Source organism: Pseudorca crassidens, chromosome X, assembly GCF_039906515.1.
Source record: "Pseudorca crassidens isolate mPseCra1 chromosome X, mPseCra1.hap1, whole genome shotgun sequence".
NCBI classification, from domain to species: domain Eukaryota; kingdom Metazoa; phylum Chordata; class Mammalia; order Artiodactyla; family Delphinidae; genus Pseudorca; species Pseudorca crassidens.
The window spans coordinates 124,770,896-124,795,869 of NC_090317.1; the positions used below are offsets into that span (position 1 = coordinate 124,770,896).

The following is a 24,974-nucleotide window of genomic DNA, read 5'->3' on the forward strand; positions in this document are numbered from 1 at the left end:
GTTGGTTGGTTGGTGCCTCTCGTGTTCTCCTTCATTACATTAACTCAATGACAGGGATTCACTTTCAGTCCTCGTGTTCTCCAGAGAACATCTTTTGAGTCGCCCTCAATCACGTTCTTTGGTCATTTCCCTCCCACACTGATATTTGTACTTCAGAAGATACAAAGAATTCCCAGTGCTTCTTAGGCTCAAGGGCTCGAGCTTCCAGCAGAGGTGACTGGTGGCATGTCCCACTACTAACTGCTCCTGAGGCCTGGTATCCCAAGGCTCTAAGGAGGGATGAGCTTCCACACCAGGCCAGTAAATCTGTCCCATAACCAGTGTTCTCTGCCCACTTGAGGGCGTGCAGGAGAGGTACAGGACAAATCAAACCTTATCCCCACCCCCGTTTTAAAACTGGGGCATAAATACCTCACAGGAGATGCAACCTGGTTCTCTCTGGTTAGGATGAGAAGGAGGAAGTAAATAAAAAGCATGTTTTATGGGGGTGGAGGGGGACAGGTTCCTGAAAAAGAAGAGTGTGCATCCTTGCTGTCCCCATTACAGTTTCCTTGGAGACTGGGGAACAAGACGCCCAGGTTGTTAAGTCACCACTGCCCCCCTCATATACTCTGTATTCCCTGACTACATTTAAGAGACCAGCTGGACCTAAGACCATTCAGACAGATAGAGCTGGAAGTAGATGTGAGGATGGGGCCAAGAGACCCTGAGTCAGCAGCGGGGCTATGGTTAGACTCATCTTCTCTCCGTTCTATGGGCTGCAAACACTTGCTTTGCCTTATTCTCAGCCTTAACACTTACCTGCCTAATGCTTCCCTTGGCTTGGATCCTAACAGATGCCCAAGTCTTGCTGAGGTACAGCCTCTATCCGAGGAGGAAGGACACACCCTGGCCAGGTTCAGGGTTGAAAGAGGTTGGGAACCCCTTGATGGTAGAGTGGGATTTATGGAGAATCAGGAGTCCCTTCTAGAGCAGCGCCAACCAGAAGCGGGTCAGCTGAGAGCAGGACGCTCAGAGCTTGGCAGGAGAACTAGCCATCATGCGCTCCTGGTGGCCTGAGTTGGTGGCTTTTGATCTGTGCCATCTATGAATGGCTCCAATAGAACAAGACTCCACAGAAGACTGTCAGGAGGTTCAAAGAGTGACTTGTCGAGATTACAAAGGAATTAAAATGAAAACCATCTGTTGAAGTGCTTTTGGTCATTTCTTACAACAAACCACTGTACACAATCTCATGTTGAAATACGTTGTGGTTTCTGAGTTGCATTGTTCTCAGTTTCCCTTCCTCTTGATCCATTTCAGATATTTAAGTTGTCTTCAAGTGCTTCATGAATCACCAAAATAGCTTAAACCTTATGTGTGTGTGTGTGTGTTTTTTGGCTGCACCTCGTGGCATGCGGGATCTTAGTTCCCCGACCAGGGATCGAACCCGTGCCCCCTGCAGTGGAAGCACAGAGTCTTAACCACTGGATCGCCAGGGAGGTCCCTGTATTTATGTGTTTTAATAGAAGAAAGTTTATCATGCCAAAGCCAATTTTTATGATGCTATCTTTGTTTTCACCGAAGAAGGCATCTATGAAGTACAATCAAGTTTATAGAGGTTGTCAGATCATTGGCTCTATTCAATCCAGAGATTAATTTGGGAATTTGTGACTCTTATTAATTGATTATGTGTCCTTTGGAAATAATTTATATACTGTGTATGGATAGCCATCCTTAAAGTAAAACCTGTGGCTTTTCCACATACGAGGAAAATACAGTATCTCCCAGCTCATACTCTCAGATGTGAACCCTTACACACTATCTTCCAAAGGGCACAGACACCTCTGTAGATAACTTCTTTCACGAAATAAAAGCAAATTGGTCACGTTTCAAACTTTGAACTCATGCAGATTTATACCCACTTGGAAGGTGTGTCTTCAGAACATCTTGGTCCTTTCTGTTCTTTTTCTGAGTAGTGAAGCCGAAGCTCAAGACTGAGGCTTTCTCAGTGTTAAGGTCGAAAAACCTCTGTTCCTCCCCCGACCCCCAAATTTAAAGGAATCCATGCAGTTGTCATCCCTGCCTGATAATTCTAAATAAATACACGCTCTTGGGGTCCTTCTTCAGAGTTTACCACCAAAATCGTCTAATGTTGATGGATCAAGGTTTCAGATGATTATAAATATACAGTATTAGTTAACAAAGCAGTTTGAAAGATCATTGGATGAGGCAATTTTTCTTTGGATACAGTACTTTTCAATGCAGATGAAAATATTTGTCTTAGCTTGGTTGCTATAACAAAACATCACAAACTGGGTGGCTTAAAGAACAAACATTTATTTCTCACAGGTCTGAAGGACGGAAGTCTGAGATCAGAGTGCCAACACGATCTGGTTCTGGTGAGAGTCCTCTTGTGGCTTGCAGACTGCCCACTTCTCTTTGTATCCTCAGTCCTCTGGCTGCTTCTTCTAAGGCAGTAATCCCATCATGAGGGCTCCACTCTCGTGATCTAATCACCTCTCAAAAACCCCGCCTCCTAATACCATCATATTGGGGGTTAGGATTTCAACATATGAATTTGGGGGTGGGCACAAACATTTAGTCCACAGCAATATTTAAGCAGGTAAATTATCATCAAAGGTGAAGAGCATCATTTTGCATAAAGGCAGAGCACTTTATTTTTCTCCCATTTGTAAGGAGACTATGTCCATCAATGGCAAAGATGTTTCTATTTCCCCACAGAACCCAATAACAGGCCCAGGGGAAACCAGCGAGGAGCACTTGAGCAGCAACCACCTGTTGGGTGCCAACACTCAGTCTGCACAGAAGGGGGTGCTAGATTACACTCAAGCAATTGGTTGAGGAGTTAACTGTTTTTGTTTTTGGTTTATTCCCACTAATTAACTCTGGTGCATTTTAATGTCATATAGGTAGACCCTGAGCATTTTTTTTTTACCCTATTTCCACACATACCAGTACTTCTTAAGGGTAGAAATGCAGTTCTTCTCAATTTAGTGACTGTGTGTTTACGTAATAATCACAATTCCAGGAGAATCAAAGTGCCATGTCCTCTACTTGCCACCCTTCTCCCAACAGTATTTTATACAGGAGCAGAAGGCAGAGACTCAACTGCAAATGGAGACAGAGAGAGCTAAGAAAGATGACTTGACGCTTATATAAATCCCAATTTTCCAGTTCCTCTGTCATCTATCGGTGACTCCTCTCCAATATGGGCAATCTCAGGGCTTGGAAAAGTTTAAAACACTCTTTTGGTGGGACACGGATGAGCCAATCTAGGCAGCCGAGCCTCTCCTTGGTAAGTTAGGCAGTCACATTTTGCAAAGAAGGGCTAGGCTGTCTCTTTGAACACCTGACTGTAGGTCACGTGATTGTCTGTGGCCAGGGCGTTTTTCAGACACTGCCAGAAGTACGGATGAGCCTGTGGGTTTGTTGGCCACTCAAGGACAGAACTCCCACAGAGCCTCTTCCGGAGCTGGAGAAACTTGGACTTCTGAAGGGGCTTCTCAAGGAATATCAAGATAATTACGTCCACTTTTTCATCCATGAGCCTCTGATGGGACAAGTAAAATGCTATCTTAAAATTCTCAGTCTTTGCATACTTGTCTGTCATGACAAACACTGTCTTTTTGCTAAGCTGTATGCTCTGGGAAAGATTTTCCAGAACAGGCTGCCCTGGTAACCAGTCCCTTTCCTCGAGACATAAATTAAAACATTTCTCTCTTGGGTCTTCCAATTTGGCCACCAGCTCATCCAAAACCCACTCTGTCACTGCTGGGTCTTTAGTGTCATACACAATAAAAGCATCGTAGCAAGAATTTGGTGATATCAGACGTCGATAGCCCTTTATTTTGGCCTTACAGAAATGGTAACTATACCACACATCCCAGAAATAGAGATGGTTTGCTGTTGTGATCATCATCAGAAAGAGAGCTGCCGATATGGAAAGTGAGAACAGGACGAAGTTAGTCAGATCTAACTCACAGGTATATAGATCCAGAGACACTACACTCTGGCCCTTGTGTGCTCCTGGTCCCATACAAGTCACATCTGTGGCCAAGTAAGGAATCGTCACCTCTGTATGGTTAACCCACCAGACAAACCACACAGCATCACAGTTGCACAGAAACCGATTGTGATGCAAAAACAGAATGTTCAGGTTGTTGAGGACGTTTTCTGGAAAACTAGTCTTTTGGATAACCTGGATTTTATTCGAGCTCAGGTCCAGATGCCGTAACTGGAAAGCATCTTGTAGAAAATACTTTGTCAGGTGCCTGATTTGATTGTTCTTAAGTATGAGTTTCTTGAGGCTGTGGGAACAGTTGGATAATCTCTCAGGGACAGTCTTCAGTTGGTTGTAGCTGAGGTCCAACGTTTCTAGATTGCTCAGGTACTGGAGTCTTCCCCAGTTGAAAGACGTGAGCCCATTTTTGGCCAAGGAGAGAGTCTTCAGATTTGGAGGCATACCATCAAAAACTCCACTAGGTAAGAAACGCAGGGAATTTTCAGAGATGTCTAATTCCTCTAAGCTCAGCAGATTCTTAAAGAGTTTTAAGTATCTATTATCACCATCTCTCCATAAAATATCCAAATGATTGCCTCTGAATTCCAGAATTTTAAGAGATTCGCTCTCCATGGTCCTGCTGGTGGAGGTAGCGATGTCATTGTTGTTCATCATCAGTTTCTTCAGAACCTTTAGGTTCTTGGTGAAGTTTAGCATGTGAGTTATTCCTTCTGATTGAAAATAATGGCTGTTACTACTTATATCTAGGACTTCCAGGTTGCGTAGCTCCTCAAATGCCGTTGAGTAGAGTAAATCAAGCCGATTGTTAGAGAAGTCCAAATATTTCAACTCCACTAAAGGCTGAAATTCACTACCATTAAGCGTCTGGCTAATGCTATTTCCCGATAAGTTTAGGCATTTGAGGAAAGAAAGATGCTGAAACTCAGAAGACTTGATAAAAAATATATTATTTCCACTTAGGTCCAAGGTCGGCCCATACTTGTAACAATCTTCATTAAGAGACAAGAGAGAAGGAGGCTCTTTGCTTTTGGACCTGCAACTCCTTGCAAATTCATCATACCTGAAATAATGTAATGCTTCAAGGACGTGGGGCCCATGATCTTCTACAGAAGTTCTCATGTTAGAGCAGAAGCCATCTTCACTTGAATCTCCTGAAGGTGATATTTTATTCACTGAGAGATCTATGAATTTCAATGTTTTAAATTGGTTAAATATGCTGAGGTCAGCGATTTTTATAAAGTTAGTGCCAAGATCAAGAACTTCAAGATTGGAAAGATTATGTAATGGGGAGAGGTATGAACTTCTCAGCTCTTTAAAGACATAGCCTTTGATCCGCAAAACTTTCAAGTTTTTCAGTGAAGAAAATGCATCTGACAGATTCATAAATGCACGATAGACCTGAAGTTCGTAATTGAAAGACAGATCCAATTGGACAAGGTTGTGGAGAAGATGCAAAAATTTGGCATCCCCAATTTCTTTGGCCAAGAAGTTTTGGGAAAGATCTAGTTCTTTAAGTTTGTTAACATTTTTAAACCATCTTTGGGGCACATGCTGAAGAGAGTTACTGTGTAGACGTAAAATTTGTAATTCTGTCAATGCATCAAAAGCATTTAGGTCGATATGTAGGGGAGAATTATTTTCACAGGGTGTACAAGGAAACGGAGCATTATAACAACGAGGGCAATTTCCACTTAGGTCAAGAACTTGCAGTCGATTGAGGTTATTAAAATCATCTTCTTGGATCTTCGCAATGATGTTGTTATAAAGATAGAGTTCAGTTAAAGTAGGTGGCAAAATAGTGGGGACAGCTGAGATATTGTTGTCTTTTAGGGAGAGCAATTTTAAATTTGTCATATTTAGAAAAGCATCTTTTTCAATGGAAAACGAAACATTACAAGGATTGCGATAGTAACAGTTTTGGCCCAGGTAGAGTATTTCGAGGTTGGCCAGTTCTGTTAGGTTCTCTTTCATGATCGAAAAGATGTTGTTGGCCTCAAGGCTCAGCAGCTGTAAGCTGGGAGGAAGATCCTGAGGTATTTCTAGAAGCTGGTTTCCATCCAGGTAAAGAGATTTTAAATAAGTGAGTTTACTAAAGCTGCTGGGTTCAATCTGCAGCCTTCTGGTGCACACATTGTCTTTTGGCCCCGGTCGAACAGGTACACAGTTGCATCTGAAATCGATCTCTACCAGGTGGTCCAGCCGGTAGAAGGACGCTGGAGAGATACCCGCTATATGGTTAATGGTGAGGGTGAGGTTGGTGGCATTGGTGGGAATGTCTCCAGGAATTTCTGTCAAATGCTTGTCTGTGCAGTCCACGATCACATGGGCGTTTGGAGCATCCAGAGTGACATCACAGGGCAGAGTTTTAGGAAACCATCTAGCCCCAAGGAGTTCGGAAATTAGGATCATGTTAAAAAGGATGAGAAATTGTCTCTTCGAGGTCCACATTAGAAACACCTGAAAGTATAAGAAAGAACAAATGGCCCTTCTAAAATACACCAAGAATCAGAATTTAAAATTCCCGTTTGCTGCCTCTCTTTTGCTACATTTGAAACTAAATAGTCCGGGTTGATGGTTCTCACCGGTCTAAACAGCACCCCGACCTCCACCCCATGACTGTAGTTGTCAATTACTGAGGTTCATAAAAAATTTAGTTACATATTTAGCTTTTAGCATCTTAGCTTTTCAGTATTATAGCTTTTAAGTTGGGAGAAGCAGCGTTTTCCTATTCACTGTTATTTAGAATGCTGCAATGGAAGAGCCATCAGTTAGCTGCCGAAGTCTGAAATTTGAGAGGGGTGTGCGGGGGTGAAGGAATGTTAAAATGCAGCTACATCTGGAAAGAAAAACTTTAGTGCAGTTAATGTTTGTTTGTTAAGCCTGCTCTGGCACACATTAGAAGAGTCCTTCACAATACTCGAGCCTCTTAATATTCTAAGGAGGGAAACAAAGGTGATCCATTACCCCCATTTTACAGATTAAGACACAGCTCAGCGATATTAACTGATTTGTCCAAGGTCGCACAACTCCCGCCATTTTGGCACTACTATCTATAAGCCGGGCTTTCCTCTTGGGCTGTTTTTGGAAATCATCTCCGAGATGATTTGGGGATGAACGTTTTCCCTACACATTGGGTTTATATTACACAAATTTGGAAAGGGGAGGGTAGAGAGTCAGGGCACTGCCTGGGTGACCCCCAATGGATCAAACAGGATACTCATGGGAAGGAAAAGGGAGGGGCTGTTAATAATTTATGCCAAGACTACAGGCATAAACTAAGACTCCCTCAGGCCAACTGAGACATGTGGGAACCTACTCTTAATGGCGATTCTTGGGCATCCAGGTTTAGCATGAGAGACACTTGCACCCTGGGAAGAAAGACCTTAAAAGGGAACATGGGACACACTTGAAGAGCTTTACTAACCATCATATTAACTCGAGCTTGCCCTGCGTAGGGTGTTTAACCACAGGCTTGCTCTCCAGTTTCAGGACTTGTAGCAGTATTTTCCTGCAGAACACTGGTTTTCATTTAACCGGTGTTTATCCATGGAATGATCCAGCCTGTGTCTCTACAGCAGACTTCCAGCTCCATTAATGCTTCTGTCCTCCCAATTGACTGAATCAACCAGTCATACTGATATCTAATAAACCAAGTGTCTACTTCCCTTAATTCCTCCAATGGAGGGTAAATAAGCAAAATTTCCCCTCAGTTTTCTTTTTTTTTTTCCGGTACACGGGCCTCTCACTGTTGTGGCCCCTCCCGTTGTGGAGCACAGGCTCGGGACGCGCAGGCTCAGCGGCCATGGCTCACGGGCCCAGCCGCTCCGCGGCATGTGGGATCTTCCTGGACCAGGGCACGAACCCGTGTCCCCTGCTTCGGCAGGCGGACTCTCAACCACTGCGCCACCAGGGAAGCCCGAGCCCTAACTTTTGATCACGGTGTCCAAAGCCTTCCATAATTTGGCTCCATCTCCTTGTCTAGGTTGACCGCATACAACTCCCCTACCAGCTTCTCTAATCACTGAGCCCAAGACCAGCTTGCAGTTCCCTGACCTGCAAGCCCCTCCACCTGGAGTCCTCTTCCCTACCATTGCCACCCACCAGAATTCTGGTTATCTTTTAAGGCTGTACTTCTCAATCTGGAGCAGTCAGATCCCTGGGAAGATGTGGCAAAGGCCGGGAGTATGGGAAGCCCTTAGCTAAATAGTGTATCTTCCTTGGGCATCAATCTTACTCAAAGATTCAGGAAAAGCATCCACCACTCAGGGAAGAGGGATTAAGTCAAGATGCGGGGGAAGGGCTTTAGAAGAGGGAAAGGGGATAAGTACAGTGAGCTATTTGTATGGTCCCTGATAACAGGACCCCAGACCCTGAACCCATCCTCAGCTATGCTTCTGTCGGAAGACATGATGGGTTCATGAATCCCACTATCAAAAGGCAATAAGTAATGCTGCTAAGAGTGATATTAAGGACCAGGGAGGTCCAGGCAGGGACCAAATGGATAAATGACAAAGACAAATCATGAACCAGGTGCCCTCTTCCGATCCCATTCCCAGGAGCTGGGTCCAGCAAACCACTGACCTTAACACACTGGAGACCATGACTGTGACATTCGCAGCCTCTATACATGGACATATTATAAATTACAACGAATGCAAAATTAATCAGAAAGTCTTTTTCTCCCTTATTTCTGAACTTTTTCTCGCACCTGTCCACTTTTCTCCTTGTCTGCTACCCCAACCCTACTCCACTTTGCCATGAGGTCTCACCCTGTACTACACACTGGCCTCCGACCTGCTCTCCCTTGCCCCCTTCCTCCTCCACAATTCATCCATCAAGAGCATCAGAGCAGTCTTTATAAACACGAATCAGATCAACTACAACGATTTCTTATTACATTTTGAATGAAGTCCAAAGTCTTCACCATTGTTTATATCGTGCATGTTCTGACTCCAGCCTATCACTCTGACCTTGAACCACCTTTCCCCTTCTTGGACCACACACCAGACATCCAGCCTGTTTTCTGTTCTGCACTTGAGCCAGTCTTGGCACTTGCTGTTCCGTCTTCCCGAAGTTATCTTTCTCCTCCTCTTCCCACAGCCAGGTCATTCTCATCCCTTGGCTGTCTGCTTAAATGACACATCCTCAGAGAGGCCGTCTCTAGGCAACTTTTCTAAATACCCTCCCATGTAAGAATAGTGATAAAGGCAGGAACAGTAGGTAACTTAGGTAGCATTTACCATATGCTGGGCAACGGTTTCAGTGCTTTACATATATGAACTCATTTAATCCTCATAATAACTGCATGAGGTCTTCGACCCCTTATCCACAGCCTTTGGACCTAGATGTGTTTTGGAACTCAGAATTTTTCGGATCGTAGAAGGTAATATGGTGCATGTACCTCGTATTATGTAATACTCCAACTGGAGTCTGGGGCAGCATCTCATAATCAAACACACAAAAATTTGTGCAGTGAAGCACAGGACTGTCCACTCTAAGTGAGATTTTAAAAAAGGAAGAACAACAACTACTACTACTACTACATAATTCGGTTCAGGTCAAGATGCACTTCCAAATGAGTTCAGATCAAGTCGTGTTTGCCATCAACTGAATTAGGACAAAGCTTTCAGTTAGGGGATTTTGGAATTGTAGACCTCTATTATCATTTCCATTTTACAGATGAGTCAACTGAGGCACAGAGAGGTATATGTACTCTGCACTAGACTACTCTGCTTTATTTCTTTCATAGCCTTAAGCACCATCAGAAATTATCTTGTTGATCGTTTATGTGCTTCTGGTTTACGTGCTTACTTGTTTTACATCTATTCTGCATGAAAACGTAAGCTTCAAGGGAGCAGGGTCTTGTGTGTCTTCATAAAAGACAATGTCTGGCACTTAATGCTGCATTATGTTTGCTAAATACATGAATGAAAGAATGAATGCATGCATGAATGAATAGTGAAACAGGAAAATAGTTAAAAGAAATTTCTCCTTGGAGTAGGTTCCTTCAGACTACACCCCCAGCCTCCTCAGGGGTCACATTCTCCCTCTTCTATTTGCCCTGGGGTTCCTTGGGGGGAAAGGTTTAGGAAGCTCTGCTTTTATAATGCCCAGTTCAAACCTATCTTCTTCAAGAAGCTTTCTGGGATCAACCCAGACAGAAGCAGTTGCCTTCTCCTCTCATCTCCTACTTCACTGATTACATGTTGAGCTTGTGAAAAGAACTCCAGATGGAGGTTAGACGAACTGGGTCCTGCCCTGCCTTCATAGTTCATTCTCTGTGTACCCTTCAGAGGTGGGCACTGTGCTCAGGAGGAGATCCCCTACAAGAGGATGATGGACACAGAAATAACAATATGGGATACCAAGGACCCAGACAACCTTCCTAGATCAAGACAATGGGCTTGGACTAGGAAATTCCCCAACAGTTCTTTAGCTTGAAACTGTACCAAGTATCTGGTGAGAAAGAATTTATTTAAAAAAAATCAGAATTCTACTGACTCATTCATTCTTTCATTTGACGAATATTGATTGGATACCTACTAGGAGCAGCAGATATAGAATCTCTGTCCTTAAAGAGCTCAAAGCCTAGTGGAGGAGGGAAAAAATATACAGATTTAAAATAGAATGTGGGGGACTTCCCTGGTGGCACAGTGGTTAAGAATCCACCTGCCAGTGCAGGGGACACGGGTTCAAGCCCTGGTCCGGGAAGCTCCCACATGCCACGGAGCAACTAAGCCAGACACCACAGCTACTGAGCCTGCGCTCTAGAGCCCGCAAGCCACAACTACGGAGCCCACTTGCCTAGAGCCCGTGCTCCGCAACAAGAGAAGCCACCGCGATGAGAAGCCCGTGCACCACAACGAAGAGTAGCCCCTGCTCACTGCAACTAGAGAAAGCTCACACGGAGCAACAAAGACCCAATGCAGCCAAAAATTAAAAAATAAATGAAAAATAAAATAAAATAGAATGTGGAACACCATTAGTTCTTTCCAGATGAGATGCTGCCACTTGCATATGTGTAGATTAACTGTATGTTGTTCTTATTCCAGGAGTATTTCCTGATACTCCCAATTCCTTTTATTATTCTCAGAGGCTCCAGAGATTGTTCTATATCTATATATTTTTCCCCTTTCTTTCATCTCATAGTGATAGAATCTCCATTTAGAGTTGGGCATATGCCACTCTGAAAAAAGATTATATTTCTCAGACTCCCTTGCAGCTATGACCATATGACTATGTTAAAGCCAATGTGATGGGAGAGGAAGTGAGATGTGTAATTTCTGGGACATGTCCTTAAACAGTGAGACTCTTCCCCTTCCTCCTGTCTACTTCCATCCGGCTTCTTGTAATATGGATATTGTAGCCACCATCTCGGAATGATGCAAATGAGGAAAATGTGCTAGGGTTGGTGAAGCAACAAGGTAGATGATCCAGAGTATGTAGATCCTTGCATGACCTCATAGAGCAGAGTGGAAACAAAAGCTCTGAACTGCTGACTTCTAGGAGTTTATGAGAAATCACAAGATTGTTATGCTCAGCCAGTGTTAATTGGAATTTCTATTGCATGACTGCAAACCTAATTTTAGTGGCGTAGAATTTAGAATGACACAAATGTACATATCTATGAAACAGAAACAGACTCACAGATACAGAGAACAGACTTGTGGTTGGCAAGGGGGGTAGGGGAGAGATGGACTGGGAGTTTGGGATTAGCAGATGCAGACTAATATATATAGGATGGATAAACAACAAGGTCCTACTGTTGAACATGGGGAACTGTATTCAGTATCCTGTAATACACCATAATGGAAAAGAATATGATAAAGAACATACACATTAATGTATAACTGAGTCACTGTGCTGTACAGCGGAAATTAAGACAACATTGTAAATCAACTATACTTCAATAAAATTAATTTAAAAAGAAAGAAAGAAAGACTCAGGTATTGGAAACTAAAAAACTAGTGACCCATGTTACGCTGTCACAAAAACACTTGATACTACTGTCACCTATGCTACCTTGGAAGGCAGAATACCTGCCAACTGTGACTTTTGTTTTCCCGGTCTTATTGAAATATAATTGACATATAGCACTGTATTAGTTTTAGGTGTACAACATAATGATTTAATACATGTATATATCGTGAAATGATCACCACAGTTAGTTACCGTGCATCACTGCACAGTTACAATTTTTTTCTTGTGATGAGAACTCTTAAGATCTACTGTCTTAGCAACTTTTAAATATGCAGTATAATATTATTAACTATAGTCACCACGCTGTACATGACATGCCCAGAATGCCAACTGCAACTTTACTCTTAGGGGAAATGGTTTGACAATATTCATAATGATGGCATGTGTTGATGACTTCTTCTTGTTCAAGGCAATCTTATGAGAGAAATGACCTATAGGGCTGAAGTTAGCCTAGCAGGAATGGGAGGCTAACTTTAGCTCCAGTTCTGCAAGCAGGGATAGAAGGAAATATAGCTTTGCTAAGTGAGGTTTTCTCTGCCTGCAGCCTAAACTCTAAAGATGATTAAGACTTCCTTAATTTGGGGCCTTGTGGGGTTGAAAAAGCCAACTGCCTTACCCCAAACAACAGCAGATGTCACAGATACAGCTTGAAGAGGAAGTAAGTGTATGCTCTCATGCATTTTTCGAGCACTTTCCATTAAGCATTTTCTAGCAGACAGTGAACGCCAGTCCAGGGCCCAAAAAATCTGATTAAGAGTGTTGCCTTCCTCTTGACTCAGACAGCCTCTGGGAAGTTGATTAAATTCAGAGAGAAGAACGCTGAGAGAATACAGAATCTTTAGACTTAAATGGTCTAAAGCTGCTCTGGCCAATGTGATAGCCACCAGTCACATGCGGTTGTTTACATTTAAATGAATTAAAATTAAGTGCAATTTTGAAATTCAGTTCCTCAGTCACACTAACCATATTTCAAGGGCTCAAAGTCACATCAGGCTCATGGCTACCGTATTTGAGCATGCAGATACGGGAACATTTTCCATCATTGTAGAAAGTTCTATTAGACAGTGCTGGTCAGGGCCAGGGCTTGGCAAACTTCTTCTGTAAAGGGCCAGACAGCCAATATTGTACACCAAATTGAGGCTGTTATGTGGCTACTTAAATAACTATTTAGAACATAACGAATTAAGGTGGTCAGAACCATTCTTACCTCACAAAATCAGGTGGTGGGACAGATTTGGTCCAGAGCTCATAGTTTTCAGGCCCCTGGTCTAGACAAAACCTTCCACTTGCACATGGAATTAGCTCTAAGATCCAGGCGACTCAGATACAGAGCTGGCCCTCAGCCATCCTGCTAGTTTATCTTTCCAGGGGTCTTGGTATCAACTCACCCATCGCCCCCTCTAGGTGCTAAACACTCTGAGGTTCACGGACTTGTCTTTACTTGTGATGATGATGCCTGCCACCTCCTGAGCACAAGATAAGTATCTGCTGAGTAAATCAAGGCTTTGAACATTCTTCAAATCCCATGGAAGGCTCAATGATCATAAATAGCAAAGTCTTTCCAAAGATCAGGTTTTTGACAAGGGGACGAGGAGAGACCAGGAGGGTTGGGGGCCTCTAAAAGAAGGGCTGAAATGGGAAAAGAGCCACAGAGGACAAAGGGGATGCAGTCAGAGGGAGGCTGTGGGAAGCAGACCCACAGAAGAGCTCTAGGCAATCTGCTGTCTCAGAAGTTCTGGCCCCTTGAGCCCGAAACCCTAGTGAGAGCACAGAGCTCATTTGTCTCTCCTGGGAACAGGCACAGCCAGGATGGGACCGTCCCTGTCTTATACTCAGTCGTTGAGTCCCAGCCCAAATGGCCCTTGGAACGCTGTATGCAAGGCAAGCCTTCTCTCGGCTCTCTGCGCAGGCTGCCTGGAACTCACAGATGGACCCTGATCAAGCAGGTGAGGAAGAAACCTGAGTCAATGAACAAAGCCTTTCTAAATTTGTTATTTACAGAGAAATAATACCTTTGAGGCTTAAGAACGAAAAGATATTCTTGAGAAGATGATTTTAAAATGTGAAATATTCCTTTATTCCCATGGAAATTTCTCCTTTCAAACCATGGGCAACTACCTGCTTCAGACTGAAGCTAGGACCTTCGCTTCAACTAACGCCATTTTCAAATGTAAGCGTTCGTTCAGCATAACGCCAGGCTTCTTTTTTTTCATTTCATACAAATAATCCACGTTATTTTGTTTTTTTTTTTTGCTTTTTTGGCAGTGATTGCCCCAAACATAAGTCTTTCAGGAATTTGATTTGTAAAATAGCATAATACACCATAATAGGCCCGGCTTTAGTCATGAATCATAGCTAATTACACATGCAAATACACTGGGTAAATTTGGATGCTCAATTTGTGAGCTAATTGTGGTAAAAATGGGAATGTTTGATTCTGTATGCACAGGTGTTCTGTTCTCTCAATAATCTCCTCCATGCAAGGCACTACGTGAGATGCAGGAGGGGAATGATGATGAGTTAGACACCATTCCTGCCCAATTAGGAACCAAATTCCTCCACCGCTGCGTCTCAGAAGCCGTGTATATTCCCAAGCAGAGAACTCTCTGCTTTCAGGGAAATCCACGGCAGGGGAGAAAGAAGAGTTTGTGGGATGGGGTCTAGTCAGGCCTAAAGGTAAGGCTGCCTGCCCACCCTTCAAACAGAAGCTTGAATACACAACCCTCTGAAGAGGCGACACGTGTCCCATTAGATGCCTCATTTTTGTGGCAGGACTGTATTCAGAAGTGTATTCTCCTGATGTGAGATCCATTTTAGATTCCTGCTAGAATGCCTACGGTTGTAGAGCTATGACTCCTAATAGGAAAACACATGGACTTAGATGAGTCTAACTTTGTGCTTTGCTGACTGTTTTTAGCTTCAAGACTTTGCAAGCTCCTGACATGGATGCAATCTGAGGACATAGAAGGACAGATGGCAGGAGGGAGGAAATGAGTTTCAGTGGTTTGAGTTTTGCAACAAGTTAGAGGAAGACCAGGATTAGTCTGACTTCTCATGTTTATGTATTCTGGGGCTTAGCTCCTGTGAACTCAAAGTCAGATCAGGAGTCAGCCTAGAGATTATCATACTAAGTGAAGTAAGACAAATATCATATGATATATGTAGAATCTAAAAAAATTATACAAATGAACTTATTTACAAAATAGAAAGAGACTCACAGACATAGGAAACGAACTTATGGTTTGTTTGGGAAAGGGGGGAGGGATAAATTGGGAGCAGCGGATTAACAGATGCACACTACTATATATAAAATAGATAAACAACAAGGACCTACCGCAGAGCACAGGGAACTCTACTCAATATTCTGTGATAACCTACAATGGAATAGAATGAAAAAAGAATATAGATACACACACACATATGTATGTATGTATAACCGAATCACTTTACTGTACACCTGAAACTAACACAATATTGTAAATCAACTATACTTCAATAAAAAATAAATAAAAATTAAACTTAAAGAAAGTCAACTGCTCTGATGAACATCTACTGACTGAATTCTCCTAAACCTTGATTTTCTCATCTACACACTATGGGGACTGAGCTAACTGACCTCAGTGCTCCTTCCTAGACCCCCAGAACCTCAGGCTGCTGTTCTTTCACAACGGTCTAAGCAGGGCTTCACTGGTGGCACAGTGGTTAAGAATCCACCTGCCTATTGGAAAAAGTGCTGCAATGAACACTGTGGTGCTTGTCTCTTTCTGAATTATGGTTTTCTCAGGGTATATGCCCAGTAGTGGGGTTGCTGGGTCATATGGTAGTTCTATTTTTAGTTTTTTAAGGAACCTCCATACTGGTCTCCATAATGGCTGTATCAATTTACATTCCCACCAACAGTGCAAGAGGGTTCCCTTTTCTCCACACCGTCTCCAGCATTTATTGTTTCTAGATTTTTTGATGATGGCCTTTCTGACCGGTGTCAGGTGATAGCTCACTGTAGTTTCGATGTGTATTTCCCTAATAATTAGTGATGTTGAGCATCTTTTCATGAGTTTGTTGGCCATCTGTATATCTTCATATATACACTACCAAATGTAAAATAGATAGCTAGTGGAAAACAGCTGCATAGCACAGGGAGATCAGCTTGGTGCTTTGTAACCACCTAGAGGGGTGGGATAGGGAGGGTGGGAGGGTGACGCAAGAGGGAGGGGATATGGGGATATACGTATGCATATAGCTGATTCACTTTGTTATACAGCAGAAACTAACAGAACATTGTAAAGCAATCATACTCCAATAAAGATGTTTAAAAAAAAAAAGGCAAAAAAAGAATCCGCCTGTCAACACAGGGGACACGGGTTCGAGCCCTGGGCCGGGGAGATCCTTCATGCCGTGGAGCAACTAAGCCCGTGCGCCACAACTACTGAGCCTGCGCTCTAGAGCCCGCGAGGCACAACTACTGAGCCCAGGTGCCACAACTACTGAAGCCCGCGCGCCTAGAGCCCGTGCTCCGCAACAAGAGAAGCCACCGCAATGAGAAGCCCGCGCACAGCAACAAAGAGTAGCCCCTGCTCGTCGCAACTAGAGAAAGCCTGTGCGCAGCAACGAAGACCCAACGCAGCCAAAAATAAATAAAATAAATCAATTTAAAAAACAAAGAGGGAGGGGCCCCAGGCCCACGCTGAGGATGCCTACAGGGCCTAGTCGGCCATCCCAACAAGGAGCGGCAGGCCGATCCATGGCAAGGTTTTCAGCCGAAGAGTGCTACGGTCTGACTTCATATTAGAAGGATCATGCTGGTTGCTGTGTTGAAAGAGACAACAAGGGGAAGGGTGGAAGCGTGGAGACCAGGCAAGAGGCTATTACGGTAATTCAAGCAAAAGCCCCAGCTGGCAGGGGTGGAGGTGGTGAGAACTTGCCAGATACTGGATAGATTCTGAAGGTGAAGCCAAAGCAAATATGACTTCCAAGTTCTTGGAAGCATGTGAGGGGAGGAGCTGCCGGCAGCAAACATTTCTGGGAACAAAGATACCGGTGGTAGTTCCCGGGGCCAAGAGGGTCAAGAGGATATATCTGAGGATGGCAAGCATAACAGCATGTTGTAATGCTGGTGAGAGTGCGGAAAAAACTTCCCCAAACCCCCATCGTAAATAATAATGCCGAAGAAGATGCAGGAGAGACAGGGGAGGAAAGCAGGGAGGTGACCCAGCGCACTAGCGGGGAGACTGGCTTTGGCAGGGATTATAAAAATTCCATCCTTAGTTTAAGAGTCTGCAAATTGGTTCACCTATCTCCCATCCTCCTTTGAACCTGGGCAGGCTTTTTTCCGTATCTGGAGGAGAGCAGCCGAAGAAGCGATGTTGCAGGACTTGCCAGGCTGGGACAGAAAAGGTGGGAGTGTTTTCACCTCACCAAGCACTCCTTCTCTCGTGATCTCTTTGTCTCTCTCTCCACTTGAACTGGAGCTCTGAGCCACCAGCCTTGGAAGAAGCCCGGGGACAGGACAGCTTCCATATTGGAGAGACCACGTGGAGCCAGTGGCAGCCCGCAGCTGTGGAGTCTCCCCATCCAGGCACCAGAACTGTGCGGGGGTGAGTCCAGCCCCAGACACCGACTGCAAGTGGCGGACACACCCAGCGCCACAGACGCCTCAGTGAACCCAGTCAACCCGTGGGCCCGCCACATATAACACTCCAGGACAGTGGTGGTATCAAGCCAGTGGGTTTTGGGGGGATCTGCTACACGATGCTGGGTAACTGGACAGGAGGTCAGGCAGGACGGGTGGGTGCAGAAGCTCTAGGCGGGCACACAAGCAGAGGGGAGCCAGTGGGCCATCTCTCCCAATTGCTCTTCCAATTCTCTGATGCAGTCGGGGAAGCAGGAAGCTGGGTTATCAGCTAAGAGTGAGCAGCCGGCACGAGGGGCTGGGGGTAGGAGAGGGGAAGGTGGAGAGAGCCCTCCAGGAAGACGAAGTTGGGTGTGATTACCTGGTGGCAGGTAGAACCTCTCACCTTTCTGTACTGCATCGGTATTCCCCTTCTGGTCTTTATTATATAATTTTGCATGGCTATGATCTGGTTAGATTTAATGACTTGCAGCAAAATTCTTCTCCATCCTCCGCTCATCTACCCAGTAGCCAGTCTGAAGGCCAACATACCTGCGGGCTACTATGAGCCAGACTTCAGGGGACAACAGCTAGGTGCCCTCAGCTACCCCTCCCATTTATTTTTAAGATCACAGAGCAGAAAAAAAGCCACGTTGCCTGAGTTGAAAAGGAAGTCCTGGAATATGCACTTCTGGTGGAGGGAGTCACTGAAACCAAGCTATGGAAGCAAAGGATGTCATGGCGCGGGGGGGATCCCGTAAATGGATGGGCTGCGTTGAACCAGAGGTGATGGCCAACTGGAGAATCAGGAGAAAGAAACCTGGAAGAGGCAAGGAGTGGGGAGCAATTGTGGGAAACCCCTGAATTTGAATTCACTAACCTTTTGTCACGTTGCCATGACATTGAATTGTTTGAAAACCAGATGTGCACTGTATGTATCACCCTAGGGGCTAAGGGAGGGGCAGAGAATAAGGGAAGTTATGTGCTATTGTTTTATAGGCCAGCCTCCACTGGGAATTTCCCTAAAAGACTTAGGACCAAATATCCCCTTTTTGCAAATTCTGAAATATTCCTAATTATAGGCTAACCTCTGTAAAATGTAATTACCATGGACATCAAAGTTTCATTATATAACAACCAAAAAATTAAGTACAAGGATATAACCCACTTACTTAAATAAAGAGACTTTGTATCATTTCCCTTCTACCATTTTAGCCCAACAGACCTAGCTTTCAAAATAAAAGAGTAAAATGATATAAAGTTGTCTTACATAAATTAGGAACTCAACAGCTACTACGCATCACAACAGGCACCCAAGACCGTAAGATATTAAATCTTACTTGACATTATACCCTATCCCCCTTTTCACATAAAGCACAACTGGCACATTTTTTTGTAATGGGCCAGTCACAACTACTCAGATTTGTCCCTGCAGCGCAAAAGCAGTTATAGACAATATGTAAACAAATACACTAACAATAAAGCTATTGTGGGCACGAAAAATTGACTTTAATATAACTTTTATGGGCCACAAAACAGTATCTTCCTTCGACTTTTTCAATCATTTAAAGAGATAAAAAAAATTCTTAGTTTGTGGGCTATACAAAAACAGGTGGCAGGCTGGATATGACCCACGGCCATCATTTGCTATCCCAGGCCTAAACTTTGGTGGGCTTCAGAGATATCAATGATCTATTCGTGGGGTGCAAAGACACTGGTTGGTTCATCTGTAATGACTGTTTTTAATTTCAACACCATCTTCCCGACTTTTAAACCATCAATTTTGAATAATTTAGTAAACGAATTCCTTATTATCTCTCTGGCGATGAAGAAATTTGCTACAGTTAACTACTGTTACTTTGGCATGTTCCCTCTAACACTCATCTCCCTATTCCTGCATCTATTTCACACAGTGAGAAGCAGTTCAGTACTAGCGGGGGCTTCGTCAGTGGAAAGGTTTGATTGTAAATCCTTATTCTGCCACCTAAGCGCTCTCTGACTTTGGTGAATCACTTTCCCTCCTGAGCCTCTGATTTCTCAACTGTCAAATGGTTAGAACGCAGGGCTCTCTTGCGAAACTATTAAGAAAAATAGGTAACCCATTTACTCAGGCAAACCGTCATCACAGATTAACCAACGTTTAGTAAGTGTCTAGTACGTGCATTAAAAACATCAGGAATATACGATACTTTATTTCTAGCTTGCTTTTTCCATTTACCATTATATCATGAGTATTTTCTTATGTCATTCACTATTCTTTTAAGAAATATGATTTGATGGTTACATAACATTCCACTTAATGGGTGGACCACAATTAATTAACCCCTTCCCAACACTGGACGTGAGATATTCCCTTTGCCATGCTGCATAGACTATCTTTGTAAATTGTTTGTGACATCCCTGATTGTTTCTTTAAGAGTTTCTAGAAGTGGAGTTTCCATATCAAAGGGTCTGACCTATAAGTATTCATAAGATTGAATAATTTTCCTATGCTTTTTGGTCTTTTCTATTTCTTCTTTTAAAAGTTGTTTTCATCTTTCCTTATAAAAGATATCCCAATTTTTTTTTCAGGAGTAAATTATCATAATTGAAGCCCACGGTGACTGACTGTGTCCCGGGTGGAAGTGTGTGCCGGGCCAGCTTGGTCGAGGTAGAGCAGAGGGGTCTCGCTACCAGAGTCGAGCTGCCCAGCCAAGATCACAAGCTCTTAACCCTCTTGAAGCCCCAGCTCCCTCATCTTTGCCTCACAAGGCTGCTTGGAGGGTGAAATCGACACAGAGACATCCAGCCCTTAGCATGATGCTCAGTTTGTAGTAAGTGGTCAATAAATGTGAGCTCTGTTTATTACAATCAACCCTACCATGCCATCCCTCAAGGGGCAAAGGCAGATGCGGGCATGGGTTGGCCTAAAAATAGACATCTGTGTTTCTGGGAAATGAAACTTTAAGCGGTTGCTTCTTTTGTAACATAGTGCCCTGTGGTTAACTCTTCATTAGACCTTAGACACAAAATGAGCCCAGGCGTCAACATTCAGATCTAGAAGTCAGAGTGGGTTCCTGGTGCAGGCACTCCATTGTGTCTAATTGGGGTGACAAAATAATTTCAAGAAAAGGTCACTGATGTCTTTTTGTGAAGAACTTTAGGCATACCTAATACCGCACAGCACTTGCAAAGGATCTGAACATATGTTTTGTTATCTGAGCCCCTACAACGGCCCTGCAAGGCAACTGGAGAGGTACAGCAATGCTCATTTTATAGCCAAAAAACGTTGAGCTTCAGAGGGCTGAGGTGATACGCCCAAGGTCCCCCAGCTAGTGACTGGGAGAGCCAGCACTGACAGACTCTCTCCTCGACTAAACTTTAGTCAGCCTTCTCTAAGTCACTAGGCCTTGATTTGGGGGCTTTTGTGTCCATGTGGCCAGTTTTAGCAAGAATCCTGTTAGGTCAGTTTAGCCAGAATCCCTGACCACGCTATCTGATCATCCCTGCTATCTGATCAAGTCTCTCATCCCTACCATCCCCCAGGTGATGATATCCCATCTCCCTGGCCTGCTTTCAGCAAGAACCCCGTCAGGTCGGTCCAGCCAGAACACCCCCTAACCCTGATGTTTCCTCTTAGTAATTTTCCAACCACTGACCCTCACTCTGTTCCTGGCCTATAAATCCCCACGTGTCTCTGCTGTATGTGGAACTGAGCCCAATCCTGTACTAAGGTCCCATTTCCCCGACTGCTTTACGTCCGGTCCGCTTCTGCTTTTCTGTGACCGTACGCGAGCCCAGGCTCCTGTATTCCTACTCCTGCCCGTCTGCCCCTGCTGCCACACACACATACTCGTTCAGACGCCACCAAACGCTAGAAAAAGCAGAAAGGAACTTCAGTGATTTCTACAGTTTTAAAGCTGAAAAGGTGAGGTGAAAAAAGTTAGACCCATAGAAGCTATTTCCCCAATTCAAACATCCACTCTTCCTCAGGGTGGGATGCAGTAACTCCTGTCGGAAGTTGCACAGAGCAAGTATTGATTAATCTGAAATTACAAAATACCCCCATGATTAATCTTGATTGTGAGAGATCATGGAAGAGGTTTTCCTCAGCAAATAACCGAAGTACAGATACTTAAACACACTCTCTTGCCGGCCGGTTTCAGTTCTTCCCACAAAAAAATGACAGATAACACTTTTTAGGGATCTCTTAGCTGTCCTTACCATTTCTAGTCTTCTTCCAAAATGAAACAGAGAGGTCGGGTTGAAGAGAGCAGAGCATGAGCGGTGTCAAGATCAGCCTGAGATGGACCCAATAGCATCAACTAAGGTAAAGGGAAAACACCAAACTTTACATTTCAGAGACAGCAAAGTACTGAAGCTTCAAAGCGTGCTGAGAACATGGCTCTAAGACATGCTGCTGAAAACACCTATTAATAGCATTTACTTCCTGAAAGTTATCTAGACTAGGGACGCACTCCAGAAAACCACTTCTAACATTATTAAAAAATCTACTTTATCTTCGAAGATATGACATTTGAGACTACAAAAACTCATTAGATTCTAAAAGAAATTTTTCTTTTGCATGTGATTTGGGTTCCCTCTCCTCCCCTCCCCTCTCTCTGAGAATGGCTCATAGGTCTAGTTACTTAAATGATCTGAGTTTGTCCCAGTGCTGAAAATACCTTTCTCGGCTGCATGGAGTGATTCGAGGTCTGGAGTCTTCTGAAGTGAAGAGATAGGCTGCAGGAAACCTAGAGTCACAGAGACTCCAGGCTGCCAGCCGTGGAGCTTCCAAGTGCAAAGACAAGGTTAGGGGTTGGGGGGAGGAGCGTGAGTATTTAAGCTATCTCAGACATGAGGTCTGCAGAAGCAGCAGCTTCCTCTTATTTCTACCACCACAATCGGGGCAATGTCATGTCTACATCCAAGCAACCTGGTTGATCGATCTCCTTTTTTCTAGGAGTTTCTCCATCTCAGCACTACTGCCATTTTTGGTGAGATAATTCTTTGTGGCATTGTAAGATGTTTAGCAGCATCCCTGACTTGAACCCGCTAGATGCCAGTAGCACTGCCCCTTGACAATCACAGACATTGCAAAATATCCCCCGGGGCGCAAAAGTGCCCCAGATTGAGGACCACTGTTCTACAAGTATCTTAGAGACACGCCTAAATTTCCCTCATTCTGTCTTAGGCCCAGCTGAAAGGGACTCTGGTTTCTAAGCAGTGGCAGAGCTTCCAGTTGTTTCCCTCACTTCAATGAAACGAGGGCAGCTGCACTTGCAGTCCAGGGTCATGTAAAACCTGCTTCTCAAAGTGGGGTTCCCAGGAGAATCGCTCCCTTTTGAACTGATTATTGGTGCCTTTTGGAGGTAGAGTCAAAATATCAGTAGTTATGTTTAAAGGTCTTTAGTCCGCCCAGTTGCCCTGGAGAGAATTTGAAAACTGCCAAGTGTGTCACAAGAAAAACAGCTGACAGCCATCAGGATTAATCTACTGAACTGAAAAATCAATAGTGCCCCAGATCAGCTGAAAAACTATTAGATACAATAATAAGTCATCTTTATTGAGAGTTTATTATGAACCAGACACTTTTAACTGCCTAATATGTACAATCTCATTAAATACTAAAAAAATGAAGTAAATATCTTATTATCCTTCTTTTGTTTAAACAAATAATAGAATTAATGCAGAAAAGATACTGGACTTTCCCCAGGTCACATACCATGTAAGTGATAGTCACACAAGCAAAAATCAAATGCCCTCTTAGCAAACCACTTTGCCACACAATCAATATGTAAAAATCAATAGCTTTCTCACATATAAACAATAACTAATCCAGATGGATAATAGGAGAGATTCCACGCAAAACAGCAACAAAAATATGAAATACTTGGGAAGAAAACTGACATGAAACACTTGCGAACAAAGCAGGTGATAGACGGGCAGGGGACAACGATGCCTTACCTAGCAGGCTGCTTGCTATGCATTTGCCCCTCAAATCCACGCTCCATGCCTTCCCACCCGGCTCTGTGTCCCGAGAGGCTGAGCTGTACAAACTTCATCACTAGCTGGCAGATTTCCGGATGGGTTTGCCCAATGGGGAAAAGGTCAGAGTATTTACCCCTGGGCTCCCTCCCTCTCCAATGCTGTGGGATGGCTGCCACCCTGCAATGATGCTCTGGTCAGGTGATGCTCCCCCCTCATGGCCACTCTTCCTGAATTCCACTAATTGTTCCTTCGCCTTGCCACTTGAAGCCTGTGACTGTGAAGACTCAACCCGTGAAACGCCACACCGTTGCTGGGGATTTCCCTAAATCCTGTCCACACTGTTATGAATAGTCACTTTGCTAAACTCATCAATTTCTGACTCAGAGTGTGCCACTTGTTTTCTCTCAGGACCCTTGAAGATGCAAAGAAGATGTAAACAGATGAAGAGAAATAGATGGTTATTAGGGCTAGAGGTCACAGCTGGGCATTTTTCATTTATAACAAAGATTACGGTTATGTTATCCATAAATGTCATCTCCTCTGGATAGTAAAGGGTACATGACCAGATATCTCTCATAAAAATGAGGTATTGGATCTGACTGGGTTAAGACCCCTGGTAAGAATAGTCAGGTAACTTCTGAATGAAAAAGTAACAAAGGGAGGATTCCTCTTCTCGATCTATAAACGCATCATAAATGCTGCATTGCCTACAATGGCATAGTGCCAGTACATCAGTGAAAAGGAGGAGATAGCAAAGTTAAGTAAAAGCACACATGGGAGGGACTTCCCTGGTGGTGCAGTGGTTAAGAATCTGCCTGCCAATGCAGGGGACATGGGTTCGAGCCCCGGTCCGAGAAGATCCCACATGCCGCGGATCAACTAAGCCCATGCGCCGCAACTACTGAGCCTGCGCTCTAGAGCTTGGGAGCCACAACTACTGAAGCCCGAGCACCTAGAGCCCATGCGCCACAACTACTGAGCCCACGTGCCACAACTACTGAAGCCCACATGCCTAGAGCCTGTGCTCCACAACAAGAGAAGTCACTGCAATGAGAAGCCCACACACCGCAACCAAGAGTAGCCCCTGCTCGCCGCAACTAGAGAGACAGCCTGCGCGCAGCAACAAAGACCCAACACATCCAAAAATAAAAATAAATTAATTTTTAAAAAAAGCACATATGGGACATTAAATTCACATCAATGGCAAAAGGAATTATTAAGATAAAGTTGGGCAACTGGCTTAAAGCTTAGAGAAAAATTAAGCTGTAGTCTTACCTTGTTTCTTACATCAAAATTAATTTCATATGGCTCAAAAATTTAAATGTAAGACATTGAACATTAAAAGTACTGGAAGAAACCCAGATAAATATTTTTATAATCTTGAAGTGGGAA

General features: G+C 43.9%; 1 protein-coding gene and 1 long non-coding RNA gene across 2 annotated transcripts; one reads left to right on the top strand and one right to left on the bottom strand.

Moving 5' to 3' along the window:
* Positions 1 to 2,299: 2,299 nt before the first annotated feature.
* On the bottom strand, positions 2,300 to 23,107 carry TLR7 (toll like receptor 7). Its single transcript, XM_067722510.1, has 3 exons — positions 22,277 to 23,107; positions 21,816 to 21,916; positions 2,300 to 6,481 (listed from the first exon to the last, which is right to left on the bottom strand). Exons 2-3 carry the CDS (start codon positions 21,816 to 21,818, stop codon positions 3,332 to 3,334), a joined length of 3,153 nt encoding a protein of 1,050 aa, XP_067578611.1. The 5' UTR covers positions 21,819 to 21,916; positions 22,277 to 23,107; the 3' UTR covers positions 2,300 to 3,331.
* On the top strand, positions 17,174 to 20,441 carry LOC137216879 (uncharacterized). The gene is made up of 3 exons (XR_010939880.1): positions 17,174 to 17,598; positions 18,241 to 18,441; positions 20,184 to 20,441. It is a non-coding gene; the product is annotated as an uncharacterized lncRNA (long non-coding RNA).
* Positions 23,108 to 24,974: the final 1,867 nt, after the last annotated feature.